Source organism: Gouania willdenowi, chromosome 9, assembly GCF_900634775.1.
Source record: "Gouania willdenowi chromosome 9, fGouWil2.1, whole genome shotgun sequence".
NCBI classification, from domain to species: Eukaryota; Metazoa; Chordata; class Actinopteri; order Blenniiformes; family Gobiesocidae; genus Gouania; species Gouania willdenowi.
Window position 1 is genome coordinate 4,916,783 of NC_041052.1, and position 19,949 is coordinate 4,936,731.

General features: G+C 36.3%; 1 protein-coding gene across 1 annotated transcript; it reads right to left on the bottom strand.

Moving 5' to 3' along the window:
- Positions 1 to 6,834: 6,834 nt before the first annotated feature.
- ptger4a (prostaglandin E receptor 4 (subtype EP4) a) lies at positions 6,835 to 9,739 on the bottom strand. Its single transcript, XM_028457508.1, has 2 exons — positions 8,948 to 9,739; positions 6,835 to 7,371 (listed from the first exon to the last, which is right to left on the bottom strand). The coding sequence occupies exons 1-2, from the start codon at positions 9,737 to 9,739 to the stop codon at positions 6,835 to 6,837; spliced, it is 1,329 nt and encodes a 442-aa protein (XP_028313309.1).
- Between the last annotated feature and the right edge of the window lie 10,210 nt (positions 9,740 to 19,949).

The following is a 19,949-nucleotide window of genomic DNA, read 5'->3' on the forward strand; positions in this document are numbered from 1 at the left end:
CATTGAGGACTGTATAGAACTATTCCTATATCTCTCAACACTAGAGAGTTGTTTGTTGAAATAAACTCTGAGAGACACACAAAAATGGTAGAAAAATAAACTGAACAACAATAAACACAAAACAACTCCATTGACACACAAAACGGCAACAAAAATACACAAAATGACTTCAAAAATGTTACCAAAATTTGAATAATTTATTGCCTAATAGACCAGAATAATCTAATATCAGTAGTTACATAAAATTTTGAAGAGTTCTTTTTCATATGTGGACTAAATATGACATAATACTTTAGACTTGAACTCATTGACCTGGAGATGAAAGATTAAGGACTAAAGTTGTGAGATGCTGACTTCAGATCCCTCCCTATGGAAGCATAATTGGCTTCTCACACGACAACTGTTTATTTTCTATCTTGTCCCAGGGGAGGAACTCTGTGGATTCATGGCATGAAGACACTCAGTGAAGACACACCAAACAAACACATGGAAGGACCTGACAGTTCAGGCAGGAAGGAAATACAAGGACACAAATTGGCTCAGAAGGTCATGTGACCAAGAACATCTGAGTCCTGAGTCCTCACTGATGCAAAAATAAAGTATAATAAAAAAAAATTCTATTAGAAACTGGATTTGAATAGTTGGGCCCATTCTTTCTCTAATAAACTCTACTAAACACATGAATCATGAGAGGAACCACTACTCCCATCAGTATACAGACCTGCCACGCCCTAGACAGGCTGTTGCTCCTTCCATTACATAAAAAATTAGACTTTAATTCATCAATTACTTATGTTTTGGACTGTAGTAAACGCTTGAACTGTTGGAGGAAAGTATCTTCCCTTTTCCCACTTCTCAAAGATATGAATGGGCTACATTATGGGATCTTAACTGGTTTGGTTTACGACTCACCCATCATGTCTATTACAGTTTAACATCAAAGTAAAGCCTTCAAAAAATAAAGGTACATTTCTAAAAAGTCATTTTACATCACTTTTAGTTTACTCTTTTCCCTTTTGTTTCCTGTTTCATCATCTTTCCCTGTTTACATGACTTTACAGACTAGTAAACTTCATCAAATCGTACCAAACATGGTAAATAATATGATTAATAGGGTCAAATACTCAATAATAAGTTTACATTTTCAACTCCTCAGATGATTTATAAAAAGGTAATGTTACACTAAATCACGTGAGATTGCGTTGCTAGAGCGACATCAGCCTCACTGCTAACCCTCAGCCTATCTTTTAAGATGAAAAATTACAGGAAAATAGTGTGATATGGTTCAAAAACATTATTTATGAAACCTTTAATTACTCCCTACTAGAGAAACACCCTCATGTTTTGCATGGAATCCAGTAGAAGTGCAAAATAATGTTTTAAGTACAATTATTTAAGGTTTTATGTATAATTGAATTGTATAATGAGAAAAACAAAGCAATAAAACTGCTGTAAAGGACTGATTTATATTGTTTATGATGAGTTGAAACTCTCTCTGTTGTAATATTCCAGTTTCTTCATAAAAACACAACATCAGTTTGTATTGTTTTTCTTTTGTGAGAATGTTCACTTTAAATCCTTCCATATTCCACCCTCACAGAGTCACTTTGTTGTCACTGTAACACCATAATGTAGATGGTTTTAGGTTCACACTGGTGAAAATGTGAAAAAAAAAAAGCCTCAGCCCAGAGTTACGTAAGCATCAGTATATTTTTCATACTTTCAATTTTCCACAGGCTTCCTGTTATTTTTATGCTGATAATTAAAGCTACTTTCTACACAGCAGCACAGGAAAAAAAGTCTGCATTGTTTTTATGAAAACAAGAACTCTCCAAGTCCATGTTCTTACCCTGAATACAAGAGTTTGTTGATGTTTTTGATGAGAGCACAAAGTACATTATATTGTTTTAAGGGAAAATCAAAGTTTTACACAAAATCTGTTTCGTAGTAGAAAAGCAATAAAGTGCAAAGACAAATATTTTCCAATTTACCAGCTTCTAGTTTTATACAATTGATTTATTCTGTAATAGTGTTTGTCATTGGTCAGAAGCAGATCAGATCACTCGCAATGCATCATGGGGCTGTTGAGTATGACTAATGTGCTCACCGTGTATACTTAAAAAATGACCCCATATTGTATACATCCGGGTATTTCTCACCTACTCAATCTTTTCATACTATCTAATGTGAACACACTACATACTACTTAGTATGAGTAGTATGCTAGTGTGATATTTAGAAGCCAATGTTTGTGATGAAGGCAAAAAACTATCTTAGAGCAACAATTTCAACCTTCAACATTTGTTTGTGAGTTAATTCTCCCATTTAGCAGAAGAAAAACCTGTGATTTATTGATCTTTAAGGCCTACACTGTCTTTATTTGTGTTAACAGATGTGATTGGATCATTGCCGGCAGCTTTAAATATTTTTGCTTGTTGCTTGTTTGTTAGTACTGTGGGTTTGCGGTCATTTTATGAGTTTTTCTTGTCTTCTTACCTTTTGTAATTTTGTATTTTTTTTAGTTATTTTGTGTATTTTTGTTGTCATTTGGTGTTATTTAGAGTAATTTCATTTATTACTGTTGTTTTGAGTAGTTTTGTGTATTTGTGTTTTGTTTATTTTTGTGTTTTTGGAGTATTTTCTGTGTTTTTCTCATCTCTTACTGTATTTTCATGCAATGCTGTAATTCTTTGTATTTTTTTTTTATGAATTCTTGCTTTTGTTTTGTGTATTTTTTTTTGTCAAGTTGGAATTTCACTTTGGAGGCCGCATAAAATTAGGCTGAGGGCCGCATGTGGCCCCTGGGCCGCCAGTTGCCCATGTCTACTCTAATGGTTATCCTGATGGGTGATACCTTTCAGTGTAAGAATGAATGTCTGTGAGGCTGGTGGGATCATTACGAGTTTAACAAAATGAATGAAAGAAGTTACATTTTGACCCTCTACAGCCCATTTCCTCAGGAAGTGTGATTTGTATAAGCAATGATAACTTCCCTGGGTGGTCTATGAGTGCTAATAACTGTAAATGAATGGTTAAAAGTGACTCAGTGAACCCAGGGAACCAGCAGAAATGACCCTGGGTGGACTGGAAAATTCTGTGCTAAATATGACCCTCACACACACACACGCACACACGCACTCACATGTACACAAACACACACATCAGTTATTAATGGTCATCTCATATAGTTAGATTTTTCCTATATACTTGTTGTATAAGATACAGATCAAAGCATATCGTCATGGGAACTAGGTGCTCGTGCACATATTTCTACTTCTTACTCTTTGAAATAAGTCTCTTTGCTGTATATTTTTGTGGGATTTACATATGAGGGGCTCCTGAACTCACAGCTTAGCTGAGCAGAACTAAAGAATACAAATGTTATTCAGGGAGATGTGAAAATATACACTAAAATTTAACTAAAGAGGTCAGAACAGACATAGGCATGATACCAAGTGGCCTGATTTTGTGTGGCCCCCAAAATCAACACAAAATGACTCCAAAAACACACAAAACGAAAAACAAAATGAGAGAAAAATATATAAAATGATAACAAAAATGACTGATTAACGCACTTTCACCTAACTAAAACTAAATCATGACTTAAGCACAAAAAAACAACAACTAATAAATGTGTTAATTGATAAAAACCAGACCAAAAAAAATACTACTATCTACATACTATCTAATGTGAATGCACTACGTACTCATACGTAGTATGTTAGTATGACATTTACAACACAGGTGCTCGTCCATTATCACTGCTGTGATTAATAACAGCATATGTGTGACGTGCACCATTTATCCCAGTGTAAGAATATGTTTCTCACACTTTGATCTGATGAATATTTCTGTGTTTTTTTCCAGTCTCACGGGAACTACGGCACTCAGTGCTATAGCCGACGTGTTTGTTTAAGCCACTGCTTTGCTTGTTTAAGCTGAATTGCGGTGAATTGGAGCCTCCATTTGTGTTTTTTTATTTAAGAGGAAAATATCTCTTGGCCACGTCTACTTCCTGAGACTCAGAGCTGTTTCTCATTGGTTCCTTTTCATTTTCTCTCTCTGGCTCTTACTCATAAAACACTCAAGATCTGGAGATTTGACACTTGGTTAAAGGTTATACTTTGTAATCCTACAGATAGCGTTTGCTAATAGAAGAGTCAGCAAAAGGGAGGGTCTGAACTAGCGAGGGTCATGAGATGCACTTTAAAGATCACAAGAAGCAGCAAAAATTCAGTGCGGGCAATTCAACCCTCAACTTTATGGTCACAACACATGAAAATGTATCAAAAGCCTTTTTTCCACTGTCAAACAAATAAGCATTTACATTTTTACTGAGTTTTTAGTATGTATTACATCAAGTCAGGTTTGCAGACAAAGTTTCTAAAAAGTAAATATTACAACATATTCACAGGGTTCTTTAATATCACATCATGTACAAATTATAAAATAAAGTTAAAAAAAAAAAACCAAGTAACTTCAAGGTTTGGAATAAATTAAAGAAGTGGTCACGTGTTTCAAAGAAAACTGTACAATCTTGACAACATTTATGAACAATAAGTGAATATACTGACATTAAACACTGATTCAAGGATAAAATATTTGAGCATTCCTGAAAGGAGTGTACTTAGGGCCAAAATAAATCTGACTGGTGAACTCAGACAACAGATAAATTGGTGAGTTATTCAAGAGAGTCGTGCAGTTTAGCGATTTACTGTAAGTTGTTAAAAAGGGAATTTTATGATTATGAAACAGTAGCAGACAACAGGTCGATCGAAATATTAAGTTGGTGTTTTCTTGACATCCATCCTCTGTACCTGCTTATCCTCATCATGGTTAAGGACAAGGGCTGGGAGCTAACACCAGCTGTACTTAGAGACCAAAACAGACCAACACGCAAACAAACAATGAAAGACAAACACACACATACAGCATAGAGACACTGACGAGCATGATCACATATCAGTGCAGCAGGATGTTGATCATACATAAGGATAAGTGTATATTTTGTCCTGTTTATACAGCTGTAAGGGAAAGAAACCATGTAAACCTAAATCTGTTTAAACACATAAATCATATTTTAAAAACTGTACCTGTATGTCATGCAAAAGTTATTCTCAAATCCTAGAAATTGACACTCCAAAGTTTTTTTTTTTTTTGACTCAACCAATAAAAAACAGCTTGTTGACAAATGGTCATGTGACTTTAAATTCAGTAACGTTTTACACATTGCATTGTGGGAGTCCCGTAAAGCAGCGATTTTCATCCTTTTCAGGCCGCGACCCCTAAAATAAAGGTGCCAGAGACTGAGGACCGAGTTCAATATAATTGTGCCATAGTTTATAGTCATCTTAAATGTGTAAATACTTGTTTTAATCAGAAACTTAAAAAAAAAAAAAAAAAAACCCACAGAAATGACTTAAACAGAAAAAGTGCTAAAAAGGATTCAAGAGTCAATACTGGCTTAAACGTGGCAGAAATGGGGTGTTGGGGTAATGTCATTCAAAAAGTAGGAACAATTGGTTTAAACTGGCAAACAATGGGCATAACAAATCATGAATGTGGTTAAATTGGCAAAAATAAGCATAAAATATGGTGAAAAAGAGGTTAAAAGTGACAATAATGGGACAACATATGCAACATTCATTGTAAAAAGTGGTATAAAGGGTTTATAAGTGCCTAAAATATCTTTAAAATTGAAAAAAATGGCAGAACAGGCATTTAAATTTGATGGAGAAGTGGCAGAAATGAAAGTGATGTAGAAAAAATGCATTAAAAAGAGCACAATTATGCCGAGAAAAAAAGATTAAAATTGATTAAAATATGGAATGTTTTGTGTAAATAAGCAAAAATGAGCTCCAATTTAAGCCACGTTTCCGTGGAAGCCACAACATCAACATTACCATTGTTTTGTCATCAATTCTCAATCTGTGAAAACAGCAGAAATAAATTAAAAAAAAAAAAAGTTATTTCTATACTTAAGCAGCTTTACGTTATGTAAAACATCAGGATTTCTCCTGGTTACATGGAAACCAAAATGTGTGAAACAAAGTGAACTCAAATCGATTGAAATAACATACATCATAACAAATGTAAAAATTTGCGTAGCTGTTGCCATGACGACATATATCTTGGTAAATGCGTTTTGTGTTTTGATCAAGAAACCAAACCATTGTGGGGAAATAATTGCTACAAACTTGTCCTGGGAAGAAAAACTTGCACACAACAATGTCACACATCATTCATCTTTTTTTTTCCGAGTCGTTCCAAAAATGTTCCATGTATGTGAGTAATATGTCCTTGTATGTGTGTAATATGTCCTTGTATGTGTGTAATATGTCCTTGTATGTGAGTAATATGTCCTTGTATGTGTGTAATATGTCCGTGTATGTGTGTAATATGTCCGTGTATGTGTGTAATATGTCCGTGTGTAGCTAATATTTCTGTGTCGTCACCAGTGCGTCATCGCGACAAAACGAGCATGTGCAGAACACCCGGAATCAATTTAAAGCGGAATTAAATGTTTACAAGATCAAGGAATTTAAATCAGAATAAACCAGCCACTTAATTTGGATTTAAGTTTAATTTGGAATGGCTGTTTTCATTCCGAATTAAGTGTTTACAAGGTCGGATTAAAGTTTAAACTTTTATTCTGAATTAAAGGTTAAATAAAGCTCTCATGTAAATGTGGCCATTGATGGAATAACCGACGTATCACAAAGAAAAACTACTTCAAAGGATTAAACTTGCAACGACACTCCAACTTTACACCTAAAAAAAGAGTTATATGTGCCTAACCCATCGTTTTCTGGGTCAAACAGGAACCAGTCACTGTCAGATGCATTTTTCCTCGACAGTCTGAGTGCTCAGCGTCACCTGGAGTGATGGATCTGATAGATCTGTGATCACGTTTGTTCCGTCTCTGGTTCTCGCCTCTGTGCTGCCCTGATCAGATGAATAAGAAGTTTGAGAGGCAGACAGTTCTTCTACATGATGACAGATGCAGACGAACCCCCGACATCCTTCTTCTGAGTCAGGAATGTTTTGTGAACTGCTCGTGACATCGGGAACGTCATTAGACACCACGGTGTGAGAATCATTTTTAGAAATGACAGAGGAAAGCCGATGAGCGTCTATGCAGTTGAAATGTCTTCGTCTCTGCTGACTATTTCTTCTTGTTCTTCCTATTTTACAAAACAGGTATTTGATTTTCTCCATGACTATGAGGAGGACCGCCTTACGGAGCAGGATGTAGATCCACGGGTCAAGGATGGGATTGAAGGAAGCGAAACGTATCGCTCTCAGGTCAGGATTTATTTCCAGTCGCAGTTCCACCGGAGTTTTATAAAGTTGGTTTAGAAACACTTGAGCCTGCAGAAGAGAAAGATCATTAAAGTTCTGAACAACACGTGTGTTTGTTAGAAAGAACTGAAGGACACAAAAAGGCAAGTGCGGGTTAAACTAACTACTGACACATGCAGCTCTAACTGCAGAAATTATCTATCAAAAGAACTGAGTAAGAAATGTGAGCAAAGAGGGGAGTGTAAGGAAGAAATCAAATAAAATCACTTTGGGAGTAATTTGAAGTTTGGTTAAATCACCAGGAATTATTTTAAAATGTGTGTTGTACATTGTTACTGTTTGTTTTCTTTCAGTGTTGAAAAGCTGTTGCTTCTTTCCCAAGTCTTTGTTGAAAATGTCAGAAAAACTTGATTTGATCACTATTTAAGCTGTTGATTGTGTTTATTCTATTGTCTACTGTTATCAGGAGAAGCTGGTCCATGCTTTTATCTCCAGCAGACTGGACTATGTAATGGTCTTCATCAAACATCTACAGCTGGTTCAGAACGCTAGCAGCTCAGGTCGTAACCAGAACAAAGAGGTCAGAACACATTAGTCCAGTTTTAAAGTCTTTACACTGGCTCCCAGTCAGCGTCAGAATAGACTTTAAAGTTCTGCTGCTGGTTATAAATGTGTGAATGGGTTTGGTCCAGGATACATCAGTGAGATGTTAGTCAGGTATGAACCCAGCAGGTCTCTCAGATCTATGGACACAGGTCAGATAGTAGAGCCCAGAGTTTACAGCAAACCTGGTGACGCTGCTTTTAGTTGTTATGCTGCAAAGAAGTGGAACAAACTGCCAGCAGAGCTGAAGTCAGCATCACATGAGAACATTTTTAAATCCAAGTTAAAGGAACTATTTTTCTCTACTACGTATGATTGAGAAGGAGATTTTTAATCATTTTATTGATGATTCAATGTTTTTACTGCTGATTTTAATGTCATTATTGATTTATAAGCTGTTGAATGTTTCTTGTTGCACATTAAATTGCCTTAATGTGCAAGAGGAGTCAAACTCATTTTAGTTCAGGGGCCAAATACAGAGCAATTTAATCTTAAGTGGGCCACAGGTTTTATACTGGAAAATGAGTAATTCCAACATTAATGTGCCCTAGTTTACACTTCTACATATACATAAAATACAAAATATGTAAGAAACCAACAGTATCCAAGAAATAAGTGACAGAAATCCGTCCCAACCAGATCTTCATTTTAAATTTAGTAGATTTTGTGACAAATTTCTATTCAATTAAGGGAATTATTTTCTCAAAATGTAAGGAGAGTTTAACGATTTTGTGAAAAAAAAATTTTTAACAGTTAAACATTAAAAATGACTTCAATCATGTGATATTAGCACCTGGAAAACTGTGAGCACCTGCAAATATTGTTGATTTACACAATCATTTGTGTTTTTTCTGTCATTTTTACTTTTTCCTGCGGGCCGAATTGGATCGTCCAAAGGGCCGGAATTGGGCCCCGAGCCTTGAGTTTCACACATGTGTGCTATACAAAGACATTTACCTTGCTTATTCATAAAAGTTTGCATACTTGTCCCGTGCGTAAAACGTGCGTAAAAGTCAGAAGAGGCTGTAAAAAACGCACTTACCACTAGTGGAATGGAACAGATCAGAACCACGGCTGAAGTGCCTATGAGCAGAATGACCATCTGGATCTCTGTACCGGCCAGGTGCCCAAAGCTGCGCGCTCTCCTGCGCGCGTCCACGTTGCGTCCCGCGTCCGTTCCCAGGGACGTCCTCCGCAAGAAGCGACGGTGCATCCGGATCAGAGCTCCGCACACCAGCACGTTACAGATGACTGTGGCGAGGATGAGCAGGGAGCTGAAGCCCGCGTACATGTAAGAGTAGGCGGCGTCGCTGGTCTTGTTGCTTCTCCACTCCAGGAAGCACCAGGTCTGAGGATACTGCTTCTTCACCTGCCCGAAGCCCATGATGGGCAGCGCGCAGAAGAACGCGTTGGAGACGTAGATCAGCACCAGGGTCAACCCGGCCAGCTTCTGGTCCACATAGTCATTGTAGAAGTACGCGTGGTTGATGGAGATGTACCTCTCCACCGACATGGCGCAGATGATGCTCAGTCCCGCCAAGGAGAAGAACAGCATGGTGAAGCCAAAGTAGAGACACAGCGGGTCCTCTCCGGGCCACGAACCCTTCACGTAAATAGCGATGGTGACCGGACTGGCCAGCAGCGTCCCCAGGAGGTCCGTGATCGCCAGTCCACACACCAGGGTGTAGAAAGTGGTTTCCTTCTGCTCTTTCCTGCTCTTACAGAGAACCACGATGGCGATGAGATTCCCGACCACCCCGAAGATGAACATGATTGAGGGGATGGTGGGAACCATGGTCCTCCCAGAGACCCCCGTCACAGAGTGGTTGGTCATCATGATCCAGTCCTAGTTTAGAAGATGAGAACAGCAGCAGGTCTAACGCCTGTACCTCCAGTCCAGGGTCGCACACTTATTGGTGTGTGGAGGCAGCCTGAGCCACATGTTGGAGAACTTGACCCCCAGTCTGGAGCACATGGACAGAACAGTGAGGGAGACTCCAGAGTCCAGTTAGACTACATCTCCTCTTCAGCACAACACAGGGAAACACACTGAGGTTCAGTCCCTCCTCTTATTTCATTGCTCAGGCTTCGACACACACACACACACACACACACACACACACACATTACATGACCATCACCAGCCCGGGAAAATATAAAAAAGAGAGGCCAGTGTTACACCTTGGTGAGGGGGAATGGAACAAGGAAGAGGGAGTCAGGGTAGGACAATGAAAGGGACGGGGAAGAGTCGACTACTTTAAGGTGAGAGTGCAATGTGATGTTACAGGTGAGCATGTTGTGTTGCAGTTTGGTCATGCTTTATGTTTCATTCATTTATTTCATTTTTGTTTGTTTGTTTGGAGCAGGGACAAAAAAGAAAACAAACAAATACACAAGTTATCGGTATAGCTCAGCGTTTTTCATTCTTGGGGTCGTGACCCCATGTGGGGCCGCCTGGAATTAAAATGGGTTCACCTGAAATGTTTAGTAATTGAAAGAAAATACTGATTAAAATATTTTAAACTATTTTTCTTTTTCAAATTGAAACACCACATATATTCTAAAAAAACTGTGTTTTTTTAAACTTTCACTTTCTCAAATATTAATATCGTTCCAAAAAAAAAATGCAGTATAGAAATATCTGAGCTGGCGCATCTCGTCACTTTGTGCGCTATTCTGTATTTGTAATACAGTATCACAAACATGTTAAAAAACTACTGCTATAAAAAGGAACGTCACGTCCCCAGAACTGTGATGGTAATTTAGACCACGAAGATAATAGAACACACAGGCAATAGGGAGGTATGTGTGTGTGTGTGTGTGTGTGTGTGCGCCACCTTTATTTTGGTTTTGATTGCTTCATCACCCATTAGCTTTAAAAGACTTAAAATGAATATATATACTGTATATATCCCCCACAAATCCTGCCCTATTGTAATAAACTAAATGACATAAAGATTGTATTGGACAAAATCTGTTACAGATTTATTCGACTAAAACTAAGTATAAGAGTTTATGCAAATGTTTTCAAAATTCAATGAGCATTGATCATCCTGTTATTGGATACATAGACATACTGTATATGACTTGATCAAACACAATCATCTAACTTCCTATTGGATCACTTACCGGCTTGTCTTGCCTTCAAAGGTTTTCTAAGTATTTTTTTATTGAATACTTTCCAAAGTTAAGAAAATTACTACTGTTTGGATTTTGTCCAATTTGAAAATTGTTTTTTAATTTTTTTTAATTAACGGAAATATATTAAGATTTTTGTTCACATGTGTTTTTTGAAAAAATTTAGCTAACAGGCATTTTTTGTCATATACTGTATATATATATTTTATGATGTAGTATCTCTGACCCTGATATAACTGACTCTGTGCACTATGAAAACATGTTTTGTTTTCTTATCTGACACCTTCTGGGTATTTTTTCCCGTAACAAAAAAAAGAGGAAATCTTGTGATCAGGGGTGTGGTACAAAAATATGTTTTTTTTTCAACTTTCCATTCACGTGTTGCCGGAATTGATAAAACAAACTTGAAAGTGACTAAATGTTACACGACTGTGTAAAGCCCATGATTTGTGCCTGTTGTTGTTGCTGTGCACGTCCAGCCTTGTTTGAGGCCTTTGCTAAATGTGCTGTAAGGAGATTTGAAAGATTAGCTTTCTCATGAATGTGCTTTTCCTGGATTTGTTTGTTGAAGTCAGAAAACCTGCAGCGTGATTACGACGACAACCTTAGAGTAGTGACCTCCAGCCCTGCTGACGGAATCCACATTCACATAAATACAAAACGAGAGCATGGCACATTTGGTTGAAAACTGTCAAAATTGTCTGATTGAGCGTTTGATCTCAAGCAAAGAAACAATGAAATGTTTCTACTCCATCATTGTTTAGAGCCAGGGTTCTCAACCTTGGGGGTCAGGACCCCATTTCAGTTTATTATTATTTGCACCATAGTATAAAGTCATTTTAAAGATGTAAATCCTTGTTTTAATCACACATAAAATGGGTAAAACTTAACAAAAATGGCGGAAAAGGTGATGAAATGGGATTTTAAAAACTTTTTGGTAAAACTAGTTCAAAGTATCAATACTGGCTTAAAAGAGGCAGAAATGGTGGAAGGGAGGATTGGGGTCATGTAATTTAAAGTAGGAACAATTAGTTTAAACTGACAAATAATGTGCATGCCAAATCAAATTGTAAATGTGGCTAAATTGGCAAAAATTAGCATGAAATATGGTGAAAAAAGGTTAGAAGTGACAATAATGGGTCAACATCAGCAGCATTAGGTGGAAAAGTGGTGGAAAGAGTTTATAAGTGCTGAAAATATCTTGAAAGTGGAAAAAATGTACAGAAAATGCATTGAATTTTGATGGAGAAGTGGCAGAAATGGGAGTAATGTAGCAAAAATGCATTAAAAGAAGCAAAAATATGACAACAAAAAGTGATGAAAATAGGTTAAAATATGGCAAGTTTGGTGTAGTTGGAGAAAAAGGGTAAAAATAAGCAAAAATGGGCTCAAATTGTTCACAAAATATTCTTCCCAGTGGCTCTAAATATTGGTGCTTTAAAATAATATTTAGTGTTTTTGTTTAAAGTTGTGCCCACAATGAGGTGGGAACAACTCCAGCTAACACTCATTTATACAGTGAGTCACATTCTATTACAGACTAATTATAAGAGTCTTATTCAACAAAAAACGTTTGAGATGGATTAACCATCAGCTCCACCTGAACCTTTCAAGTTGATTCTCTGTTTGGCCTTTTCACTAAATGTCATACTGTGTGTGTGTGTGTGTGTGTGTGTGTGTGACAACCTCAGCATAAGAAATTGTTTTTAAACATGTGGTTTTGATCAAAATCTGGAGAACATTAAATATGAAATAACTAGAAAACCAAATGTAATTGTGTGTCTTGTTGCTATGATAGTCCAGCATGACAATCAAACATAATACTGTACACACACACACACACACACACACACACACACACAGATTTGCAGTCTCCCACACCTCAAACAATTCACGTCCACACTACACGGTTGATTTGATTTCTTTGTTCCGTTGGTTCTGTGCTGTCTGAATGACATATACACATTATCTTGTTATCACATTAATCATTTTTCTGTCTTTGCTGTAGGCGTGACAAAGGGGTGGAGCCTGATTAATCTTGTGGCCAGCTCATCAGGCTGTACCATCTGCATTGTTTTTGGTTGTCCAACAAATGCCTGGTTCCCCATTGCTTTCCTGCTTCGTCCTGGATCGTTGCTTTGTCTTTCTTTCCATGGTTTACTTTGTGTTGCTTATTTTGCTTTCTGCCTGAATGGGCTTTTATTTTGAAATAAGCATCCTTTGGAGGGATCTGCTGCACAGGTTTACCACATCTGTCTGTGCTTTGGTAAAAGGTCATTGAGAAATTTACAGCTGTTCAACATCTGTAAGGGGAAAAGACTCCAATGTATTGTTTACACGTTTCTCCAACTAATTCAGCAGCTTGTTTGTTGATGTCAGGGTTAGGCTAGAGAGCGGAGGGAATCTGTTTATTCTGAGGTGGAAAAACATCCCTGCGTGATGTCATTCTGCAGAACCAAACCACACAAACTGGGTCAGATATAACAGTAAAAGAAACATACACACTTTTCTTGTTATACTTTCGATAAAGCTGCAAATGTAACCTTTTTAAAGCGTAGACGGATGATTCCGGTAAATGATTAGTGGTTCACAGCTACACACATCTAATGTCAACTTATTAAAGGACAACAATAAAGGCCAACATCTGTTTCTAGCGTTTCCACCTCCTGCCCAGCCACATTCTTTTCATCCACTGGTTCATAATAATTACAGTAAATATGGTTTGACTTACTCCACAGCTACAAACAAATAAACAAACAATCTGTAAAGTTAGTATCAAACAGTCAGATTCCCTGGAAAAAAATACAATCATAATACTAAGTGAGTGTCTATCAAAGTGTTTAGAGCACATGTGTCAAACTCAAGGCCCAGGGGCCAAATACGGCCCTTTAAAGCATCCAAATCGGCCTCTAGGGAAAAGTAAAAACATAAATCATTGTGGAAATGACCAAATAATTTAGTTGTAAATATCTAGGGTTGCAAAGGGGCATAAAATATCGGGCAGATTTCCACAGAAACTTAAGCGTGGGAATTCTGGCAATATTAAAAAAAAAAGAAACTTTTTATGGGATTTTTTTTTTTTTTTTTTTTGATAAGCAGAGATTGGGAGTAGTTTTAAATCACTGTATCATATCCAAACATAAATATTGGCATCCATGCAAAATAAATACTGTAAACACAAATTATTCAAGTGGTGTTTCGTTGAATTTGTCACAAATTCCCATGCTTTTAAGACACAATGGAATTTATTTTTACCCAAATTGTTGAAAGAAATGCAAATTTTTCCAAAATCCTGCTCAATCCTCAAATTATTTGACAAAATGTCCCCAAATTAAATAAATATAGTCACTACCTGTCACCTATTGCTTGGATATTGTTGGTGTCTAATGAACTACATGAGTTTATATCATTTATACATGGAAATGCAAAGTAGCACTATCGTTGAAATTGTTCCAAACCTCTGGGGCCCACTTCAGATAAAACTTGTCCGTATTTGGGCCCCTGAACTAAAATGAGTTTGACACCCCTGGTTTAGTCATTAGGTTGTAATCATTAACGAGGACACACTTGCTAATTGCTAATCTTTAAATAACCACACAGCCATAGAGTGCCATTAGGACCCAGTGGAAAGCTGGTGTGCAGGATGTTCTGCTGATGGTGCATAAATTAAGGACAATAGTGCAAACCTAATAGGATGAGAAATGTAATGTCACGGTTTGCCGTTAATATTATTATTATTATTTTTTACTAATAATGTGTATAGATGATGCTTAAAAAGAGGGTTTTTAACGTTAAACGTTTCCTGTCAGTGGCTGGAAAGTCTTCTTTACAGATGCTGTAAACTGTTTATAATCAAATCATTTCTCAAACTGTTCACTGTGTGCCTTGAGGCTGAAAAACAGCAACATTTGAAAGCAAATTGAAATGAAATATTAACGTGGTTATTACCTCTGCTAAGTAGGGTTTATTTTCACTGGCGTTTAGTTGTTTGTTAGCAAGATTACATTAAAAGTACGCAATAGATTTTGAGAAAATTTAAACCAAAGATAGACCTCATGCCATGGAGGATTCACATATACTTTAGTGGGGATCTGGATCAATATACTGATTCTGGATCAGTTTGAAAAATCAAAAAATATCCCTATTTCACATCATTGGTACAAATTCAAAAATTCATATCTCAGTTCTTATGTGACCGATCTTTATTAAATTTCACTCAGTTATGTTGAATTGGTTCCTCAGTTATGCCACCAAATTTCATCCAGATCGGATGCAGATTACATATTTTGTAGTGATATTTCTACCAAATGGGGGTGTACATACAGTATATTGTGACCTACTGTATGGTTATTAATGGAAATATAAATTATTCTTACAAGCCCAATTAAAAGTGTGAATGAGCATACTACCAAAGATCAATATCATTGATCCAGATAACTGATAATATCGGGGTAAAAAGGAGATTTGGTGCTTTCTAGAGGTTTGCGCTCTCTATGTTTTGTTTTTTTTTGTTCTGTTTTTTGAAGAAACTAAAGCTCTGACTAAATCTAAATGTAACATAAATCTTTATGCCGGTGCTGAATTTGGACTATGATGAAGATTTTGGATTGTTATAAAAACACAATCGCTCGATAAAAACGTTTTTTTTTTTTTTCCTTCTTTTTGTGTGCGTTGTTTGTTTGACGTTGACATAAGTTATAAATAAAAGTGAATGTGTCTTTAGCATGGCCACAGAAAATCACATTGTTCGGTAAAAATATTCCCATCTGTATTTGGGGGGATGAAAACGTTTCTGCTGTAACCATGGTGATAGATATCTGAACTTACACAGATAATTATTAAACAAAAAAGTTGACCTAATTTCATTAAAAAAAAACAAAGATTATTAGTTTAATTGCATTTAGATGAGAGCCATCTGTGTTTTGGTGGTTGTAATAGCCAGAGAAGGTCACAGTCACACACATGAGCAACAATAACAAAACTAATCAGACAGCCAATAAATCCAATTTCTAATTACCGCTGCTCACGTCTCTAATCTATCTGTTTATTGTGAGGACAATGCGGCCACGTCAGACGCCATTAAAGCCAAGCGCGTTCTGGGAACAAATGAACAGACACATTAAACATTATTTGTTTCCACTAATGTGTTTAGGATGTTAAGTATGAAGAAAGTGACCCTGATGAACCGTGAAAGATTCATAACCGTGATCCCCTGGAGGCTGATGAAGAGGCTGGTCAAAGGAAACACAATAAAGAGCTCCACACTGACTCACACCACATTCACAAATTACAAATTAGAGGAAAGCCATTGGTACGGAAGAGGATTAGGGACAATCTTGATGGAGAAAATGATATTGGTCGAATAAAGTCCAAATGTCGAGATTAAGGTAGAAATTTTGAAAATGAACTCAAAATCCAGTATCTTGATAAAAGTTGAAGGTTTTCTAATGGAGTCAAATCTACCGAAGCTGACGAGGACCAATTCACCATATACAACAATGGATTAAGGCTGAGCGTGGAGGTTCTGCAGCTGGGCCCTCTTGGATAATTTTGGACAAATTAAGAATAAATTTGAAATTTCGAGAATAAAATTGAAACATAATGTTGAGATTAAAATCGAAAAACAAGATTAAAGTCGAAAATTAACTCAAAATACAATATTGCGATAAAAGTCAAAGGTCTGCTAACTATATGACAACAGCAGATTGTGGCTGTTTACAAAATACCGTGGATCGATGAATTTCCTAAACTATAATTCCAAATTGGGTTTAATAACAAAGAGATTCCTTATTTTTTAGCTTGTAAACACAGCGTTGTAAACTCTTTAAGGACTTTGAAGAGATACTGCCAAAAACGTAATGTGTTCAGAAGGAAAAACCAGTGAAGTTAGGGATTAAATTGTGGAATAACGTTGATAAGGAAATAATACTATATTTTAGAAAGTTATGGAAATCAGTAGAAATATGTTAATATAGAAATATGTAAGAGTATATAGTGTTGTGTTCTTTGTTATAAATATAGGCATTATTTGAAAAAAGCAACTCCAATGTACTTTGTTGAATGCTTACATTTCTTTTGTGTGTATTATTTAAGAAACGTAACTTGAATAGAAAGATTCATGTTGGGCATATAATCATTTTTTCTTCTGCCTGTTTCAGTCTTGTTATATATTTTGAAGATTTTTGTTAGACTGAAACAAATTAACAGTAACTGTTGTCGTATATGGTGAATTTGACCTAATAGCTTCCAAAGGTTTAATAGCAAAACTTCAACTGTTATCACAATATTGTATTTTCAGTTTATTTTCGAAATTTCGACTTTAATCTCGTCTTTTCAACTTTATTCGTGATTTGCCCAAAATTAATTTCTCCATCAAAATTGTCCCTAATCCTCATTTGTACGATTGCAACATGCTTCGTCATAAGGTTTCTCATCAGCTGATTATCTTTGGCCTCCAAAGTGTTTCCACGGTAACAGTTTGCGTCTCACATGCTTTCGTTCCTTCCTCGTTGAGATTCATCCCTTATTTACAAACCTGTGAAGATGTGACCACGTTGAGCTTTTACAGCAGCTAAAAGCTTCTGAGGAGTCAGTGACGTGAATGTCAAACTTCCTGAAAGGTCCTCTGACTGCCTTCAACAACACCATTAACACACAGGAGAGTGCAAACATTTGTTTTACTTCAAACCACTGACAGAAAGCTGCAACAAAGCGTTCAAAAACAGACGCTACAGTAGCATATATTAGATTAAAAGGTTAAATTATGTTCTAAATCTGTGGTGCGGTCACATTTTATCATTGGGACGCAGACAGGACCTGTTTAGACGTCATTGCTAGGAAACCTGAGAGGATGAAGTGCTTTTCTTTATGGTGATTACACTTTAGTGGAGCCTATTCCACCTCAATCAGGCACCCATCACACGGTTTATTTCCACTTCACAGTACAAATTGAAATGTTGAATTTTTCTTTTTATCTTAATCCTTTGTTAACGAATCAAATAATGAGAACACAAAATAATTAAGATGTGAGAAGTCTATACTTTACTTTGTCTGTCATAAATCACAGACAGTAACTGACTGCACTGAGCGAATGACGCTGAAAGATAAAGGTCATCACTATTTTTCTTTACATCAATAAATCCCAAGAAAACTCAATGAAGCATATCTAGGTTATTCAAACAATTTCAATTCAACCATAACTTAAACTGGCATAAGCGGGACAAAGTATAAAAACACTATTGTGATTGTACTATTAAAATATAGCAAGTGTTGCCAGATTGGGAGGTTTTCCTGTATGTTAAACTTCATTTTTAGAAACTAATACAGTGCCCGTTAGAAGAATGTATTTATACAGTGGGAGCTTAATTAGAGTTGTCAATTATGGCCAAATGAATATGTGTTGGAAGGTAAAATCTATTAAAAGACACATACTTTTGTACAAATAAAACTATTTATTTAGGATTTAACATTTCTTAGTGCAGGGGTGCTCATCTTTTGTGTGTGTGTGTGAGAGATATATCATGGTTAGTGCTGTTTATTGTGGGTGTTAAGGTGCTGTCAAACCTTTCTTGTTTGTGGTTGGGGGGACACAGGGGAGATCTGTACTCTCCTCCGTGGTTAAGTCCCATACACGCACGCGCATCACCATACACATGGTGTTGTATGTGAACACGTTGAAATGCATGTCTCACTCCCAATGCATGAGACTTGAGAGTTTTGGTAGTGTGTGCGTGCGGATCAGGTGGCCCCCCCCCCTATACTGTCTGTCGGGTCTAACCCGCGTTGATTTCAAAATAAAATGGAAATAAACGTTTTGAAACTTAATTGCCAAAAAAATAAATAATGGATGCATAACCTCAGGCCATGCGCAAGTTGTTAAAAAAATTTCTAGTCGATTATACTCTGTGTCAGGGAGATATGCGCTCCACAACACACACACGCACACAGACCTTCCTTGTATTTATAGATAGATAAATACAGCTTGGTAACTATAGGCATTTAATTTCTATCTGCTGATATAATGGGCATAGCCTCCTGTTTGATAGCAGAAGTAGTTAGCAAGTGGCTAATCACTGATTACTGTTTCATTACTAACAGGAAGTGATCATTGCTTTGATGTATCGCCTGTGTAATAATACCAGCAATTACAGAGCCCCAGACATGACATGGTAAAAAAATAAATAAATAAATAAATAATTCGTGGCCACAAATGATTATTTTTTTCATTTGTTCAGGTTAATTCACTTTGGTCTCCTGACATGTTTAGACTGCCAAATGCCAGACTTCCTCAGAGGTATCTACTGATTGCTTTGATGTATTTCAGGATACATCAAAGCAATCAGTAGTACTTGCTGGAATTACATAGGGAGTGATAATGTTTTATAGCCTACTTTTATATGGCAACCCTTAATATTGCTTTAAATAGAACATTTTCACACTTCTTTTGCACAAATTTATAAATTACAAAATGAATTATTTTTTTTCTCCAAAAGTGGAGCATTATTAAGATAAAAAACTAAAATAGAGTGCATTGTTGACGTCTAACAACCGCATACAAAGTTTAAAGAGAATTCCAAAGGTTAGTGGAAAAATATAAACTAATAGGGAAACATTAAGTGATGTGATTAATTTCCAGACACTGATATGTAGGTTAGTTTGTGCTTTAGTGGACAGCATGCAACAGTCAAAAAATACTTTTAAAAAATATATTATAATATTTAAAAATGTAAAAGGAATGTTGTATGACCAAATATAAAGCACTGAATGAGAAACAATTTATTTTTATTTTATCAACAGTGGAAGGTTAACCACAACAAACTTTTTAAATTGTCACTTATTGTGTTTAGAAGTAGTCAAAGACAGTTTATCGGTAAAAACATTTTGTTGAAATTTAAGGTAATTCTGAT

Coding starts and splice junctions, on each gene's coding strand:
- ptger4a (XM_028457508.1), bottom strand. CDS start 9,739: ATGACCAACCACTCTGTGACGGGGGTCTCTGGGAGGACCATGGTTCCC. Junction 7,372..8,947: donor TCTGTTCCATTCCACTAGTG/GTAAGTGCGTTT, acceptor TCTCTTCTGCAG/GCTCAAGTGTTTCTAAACCA.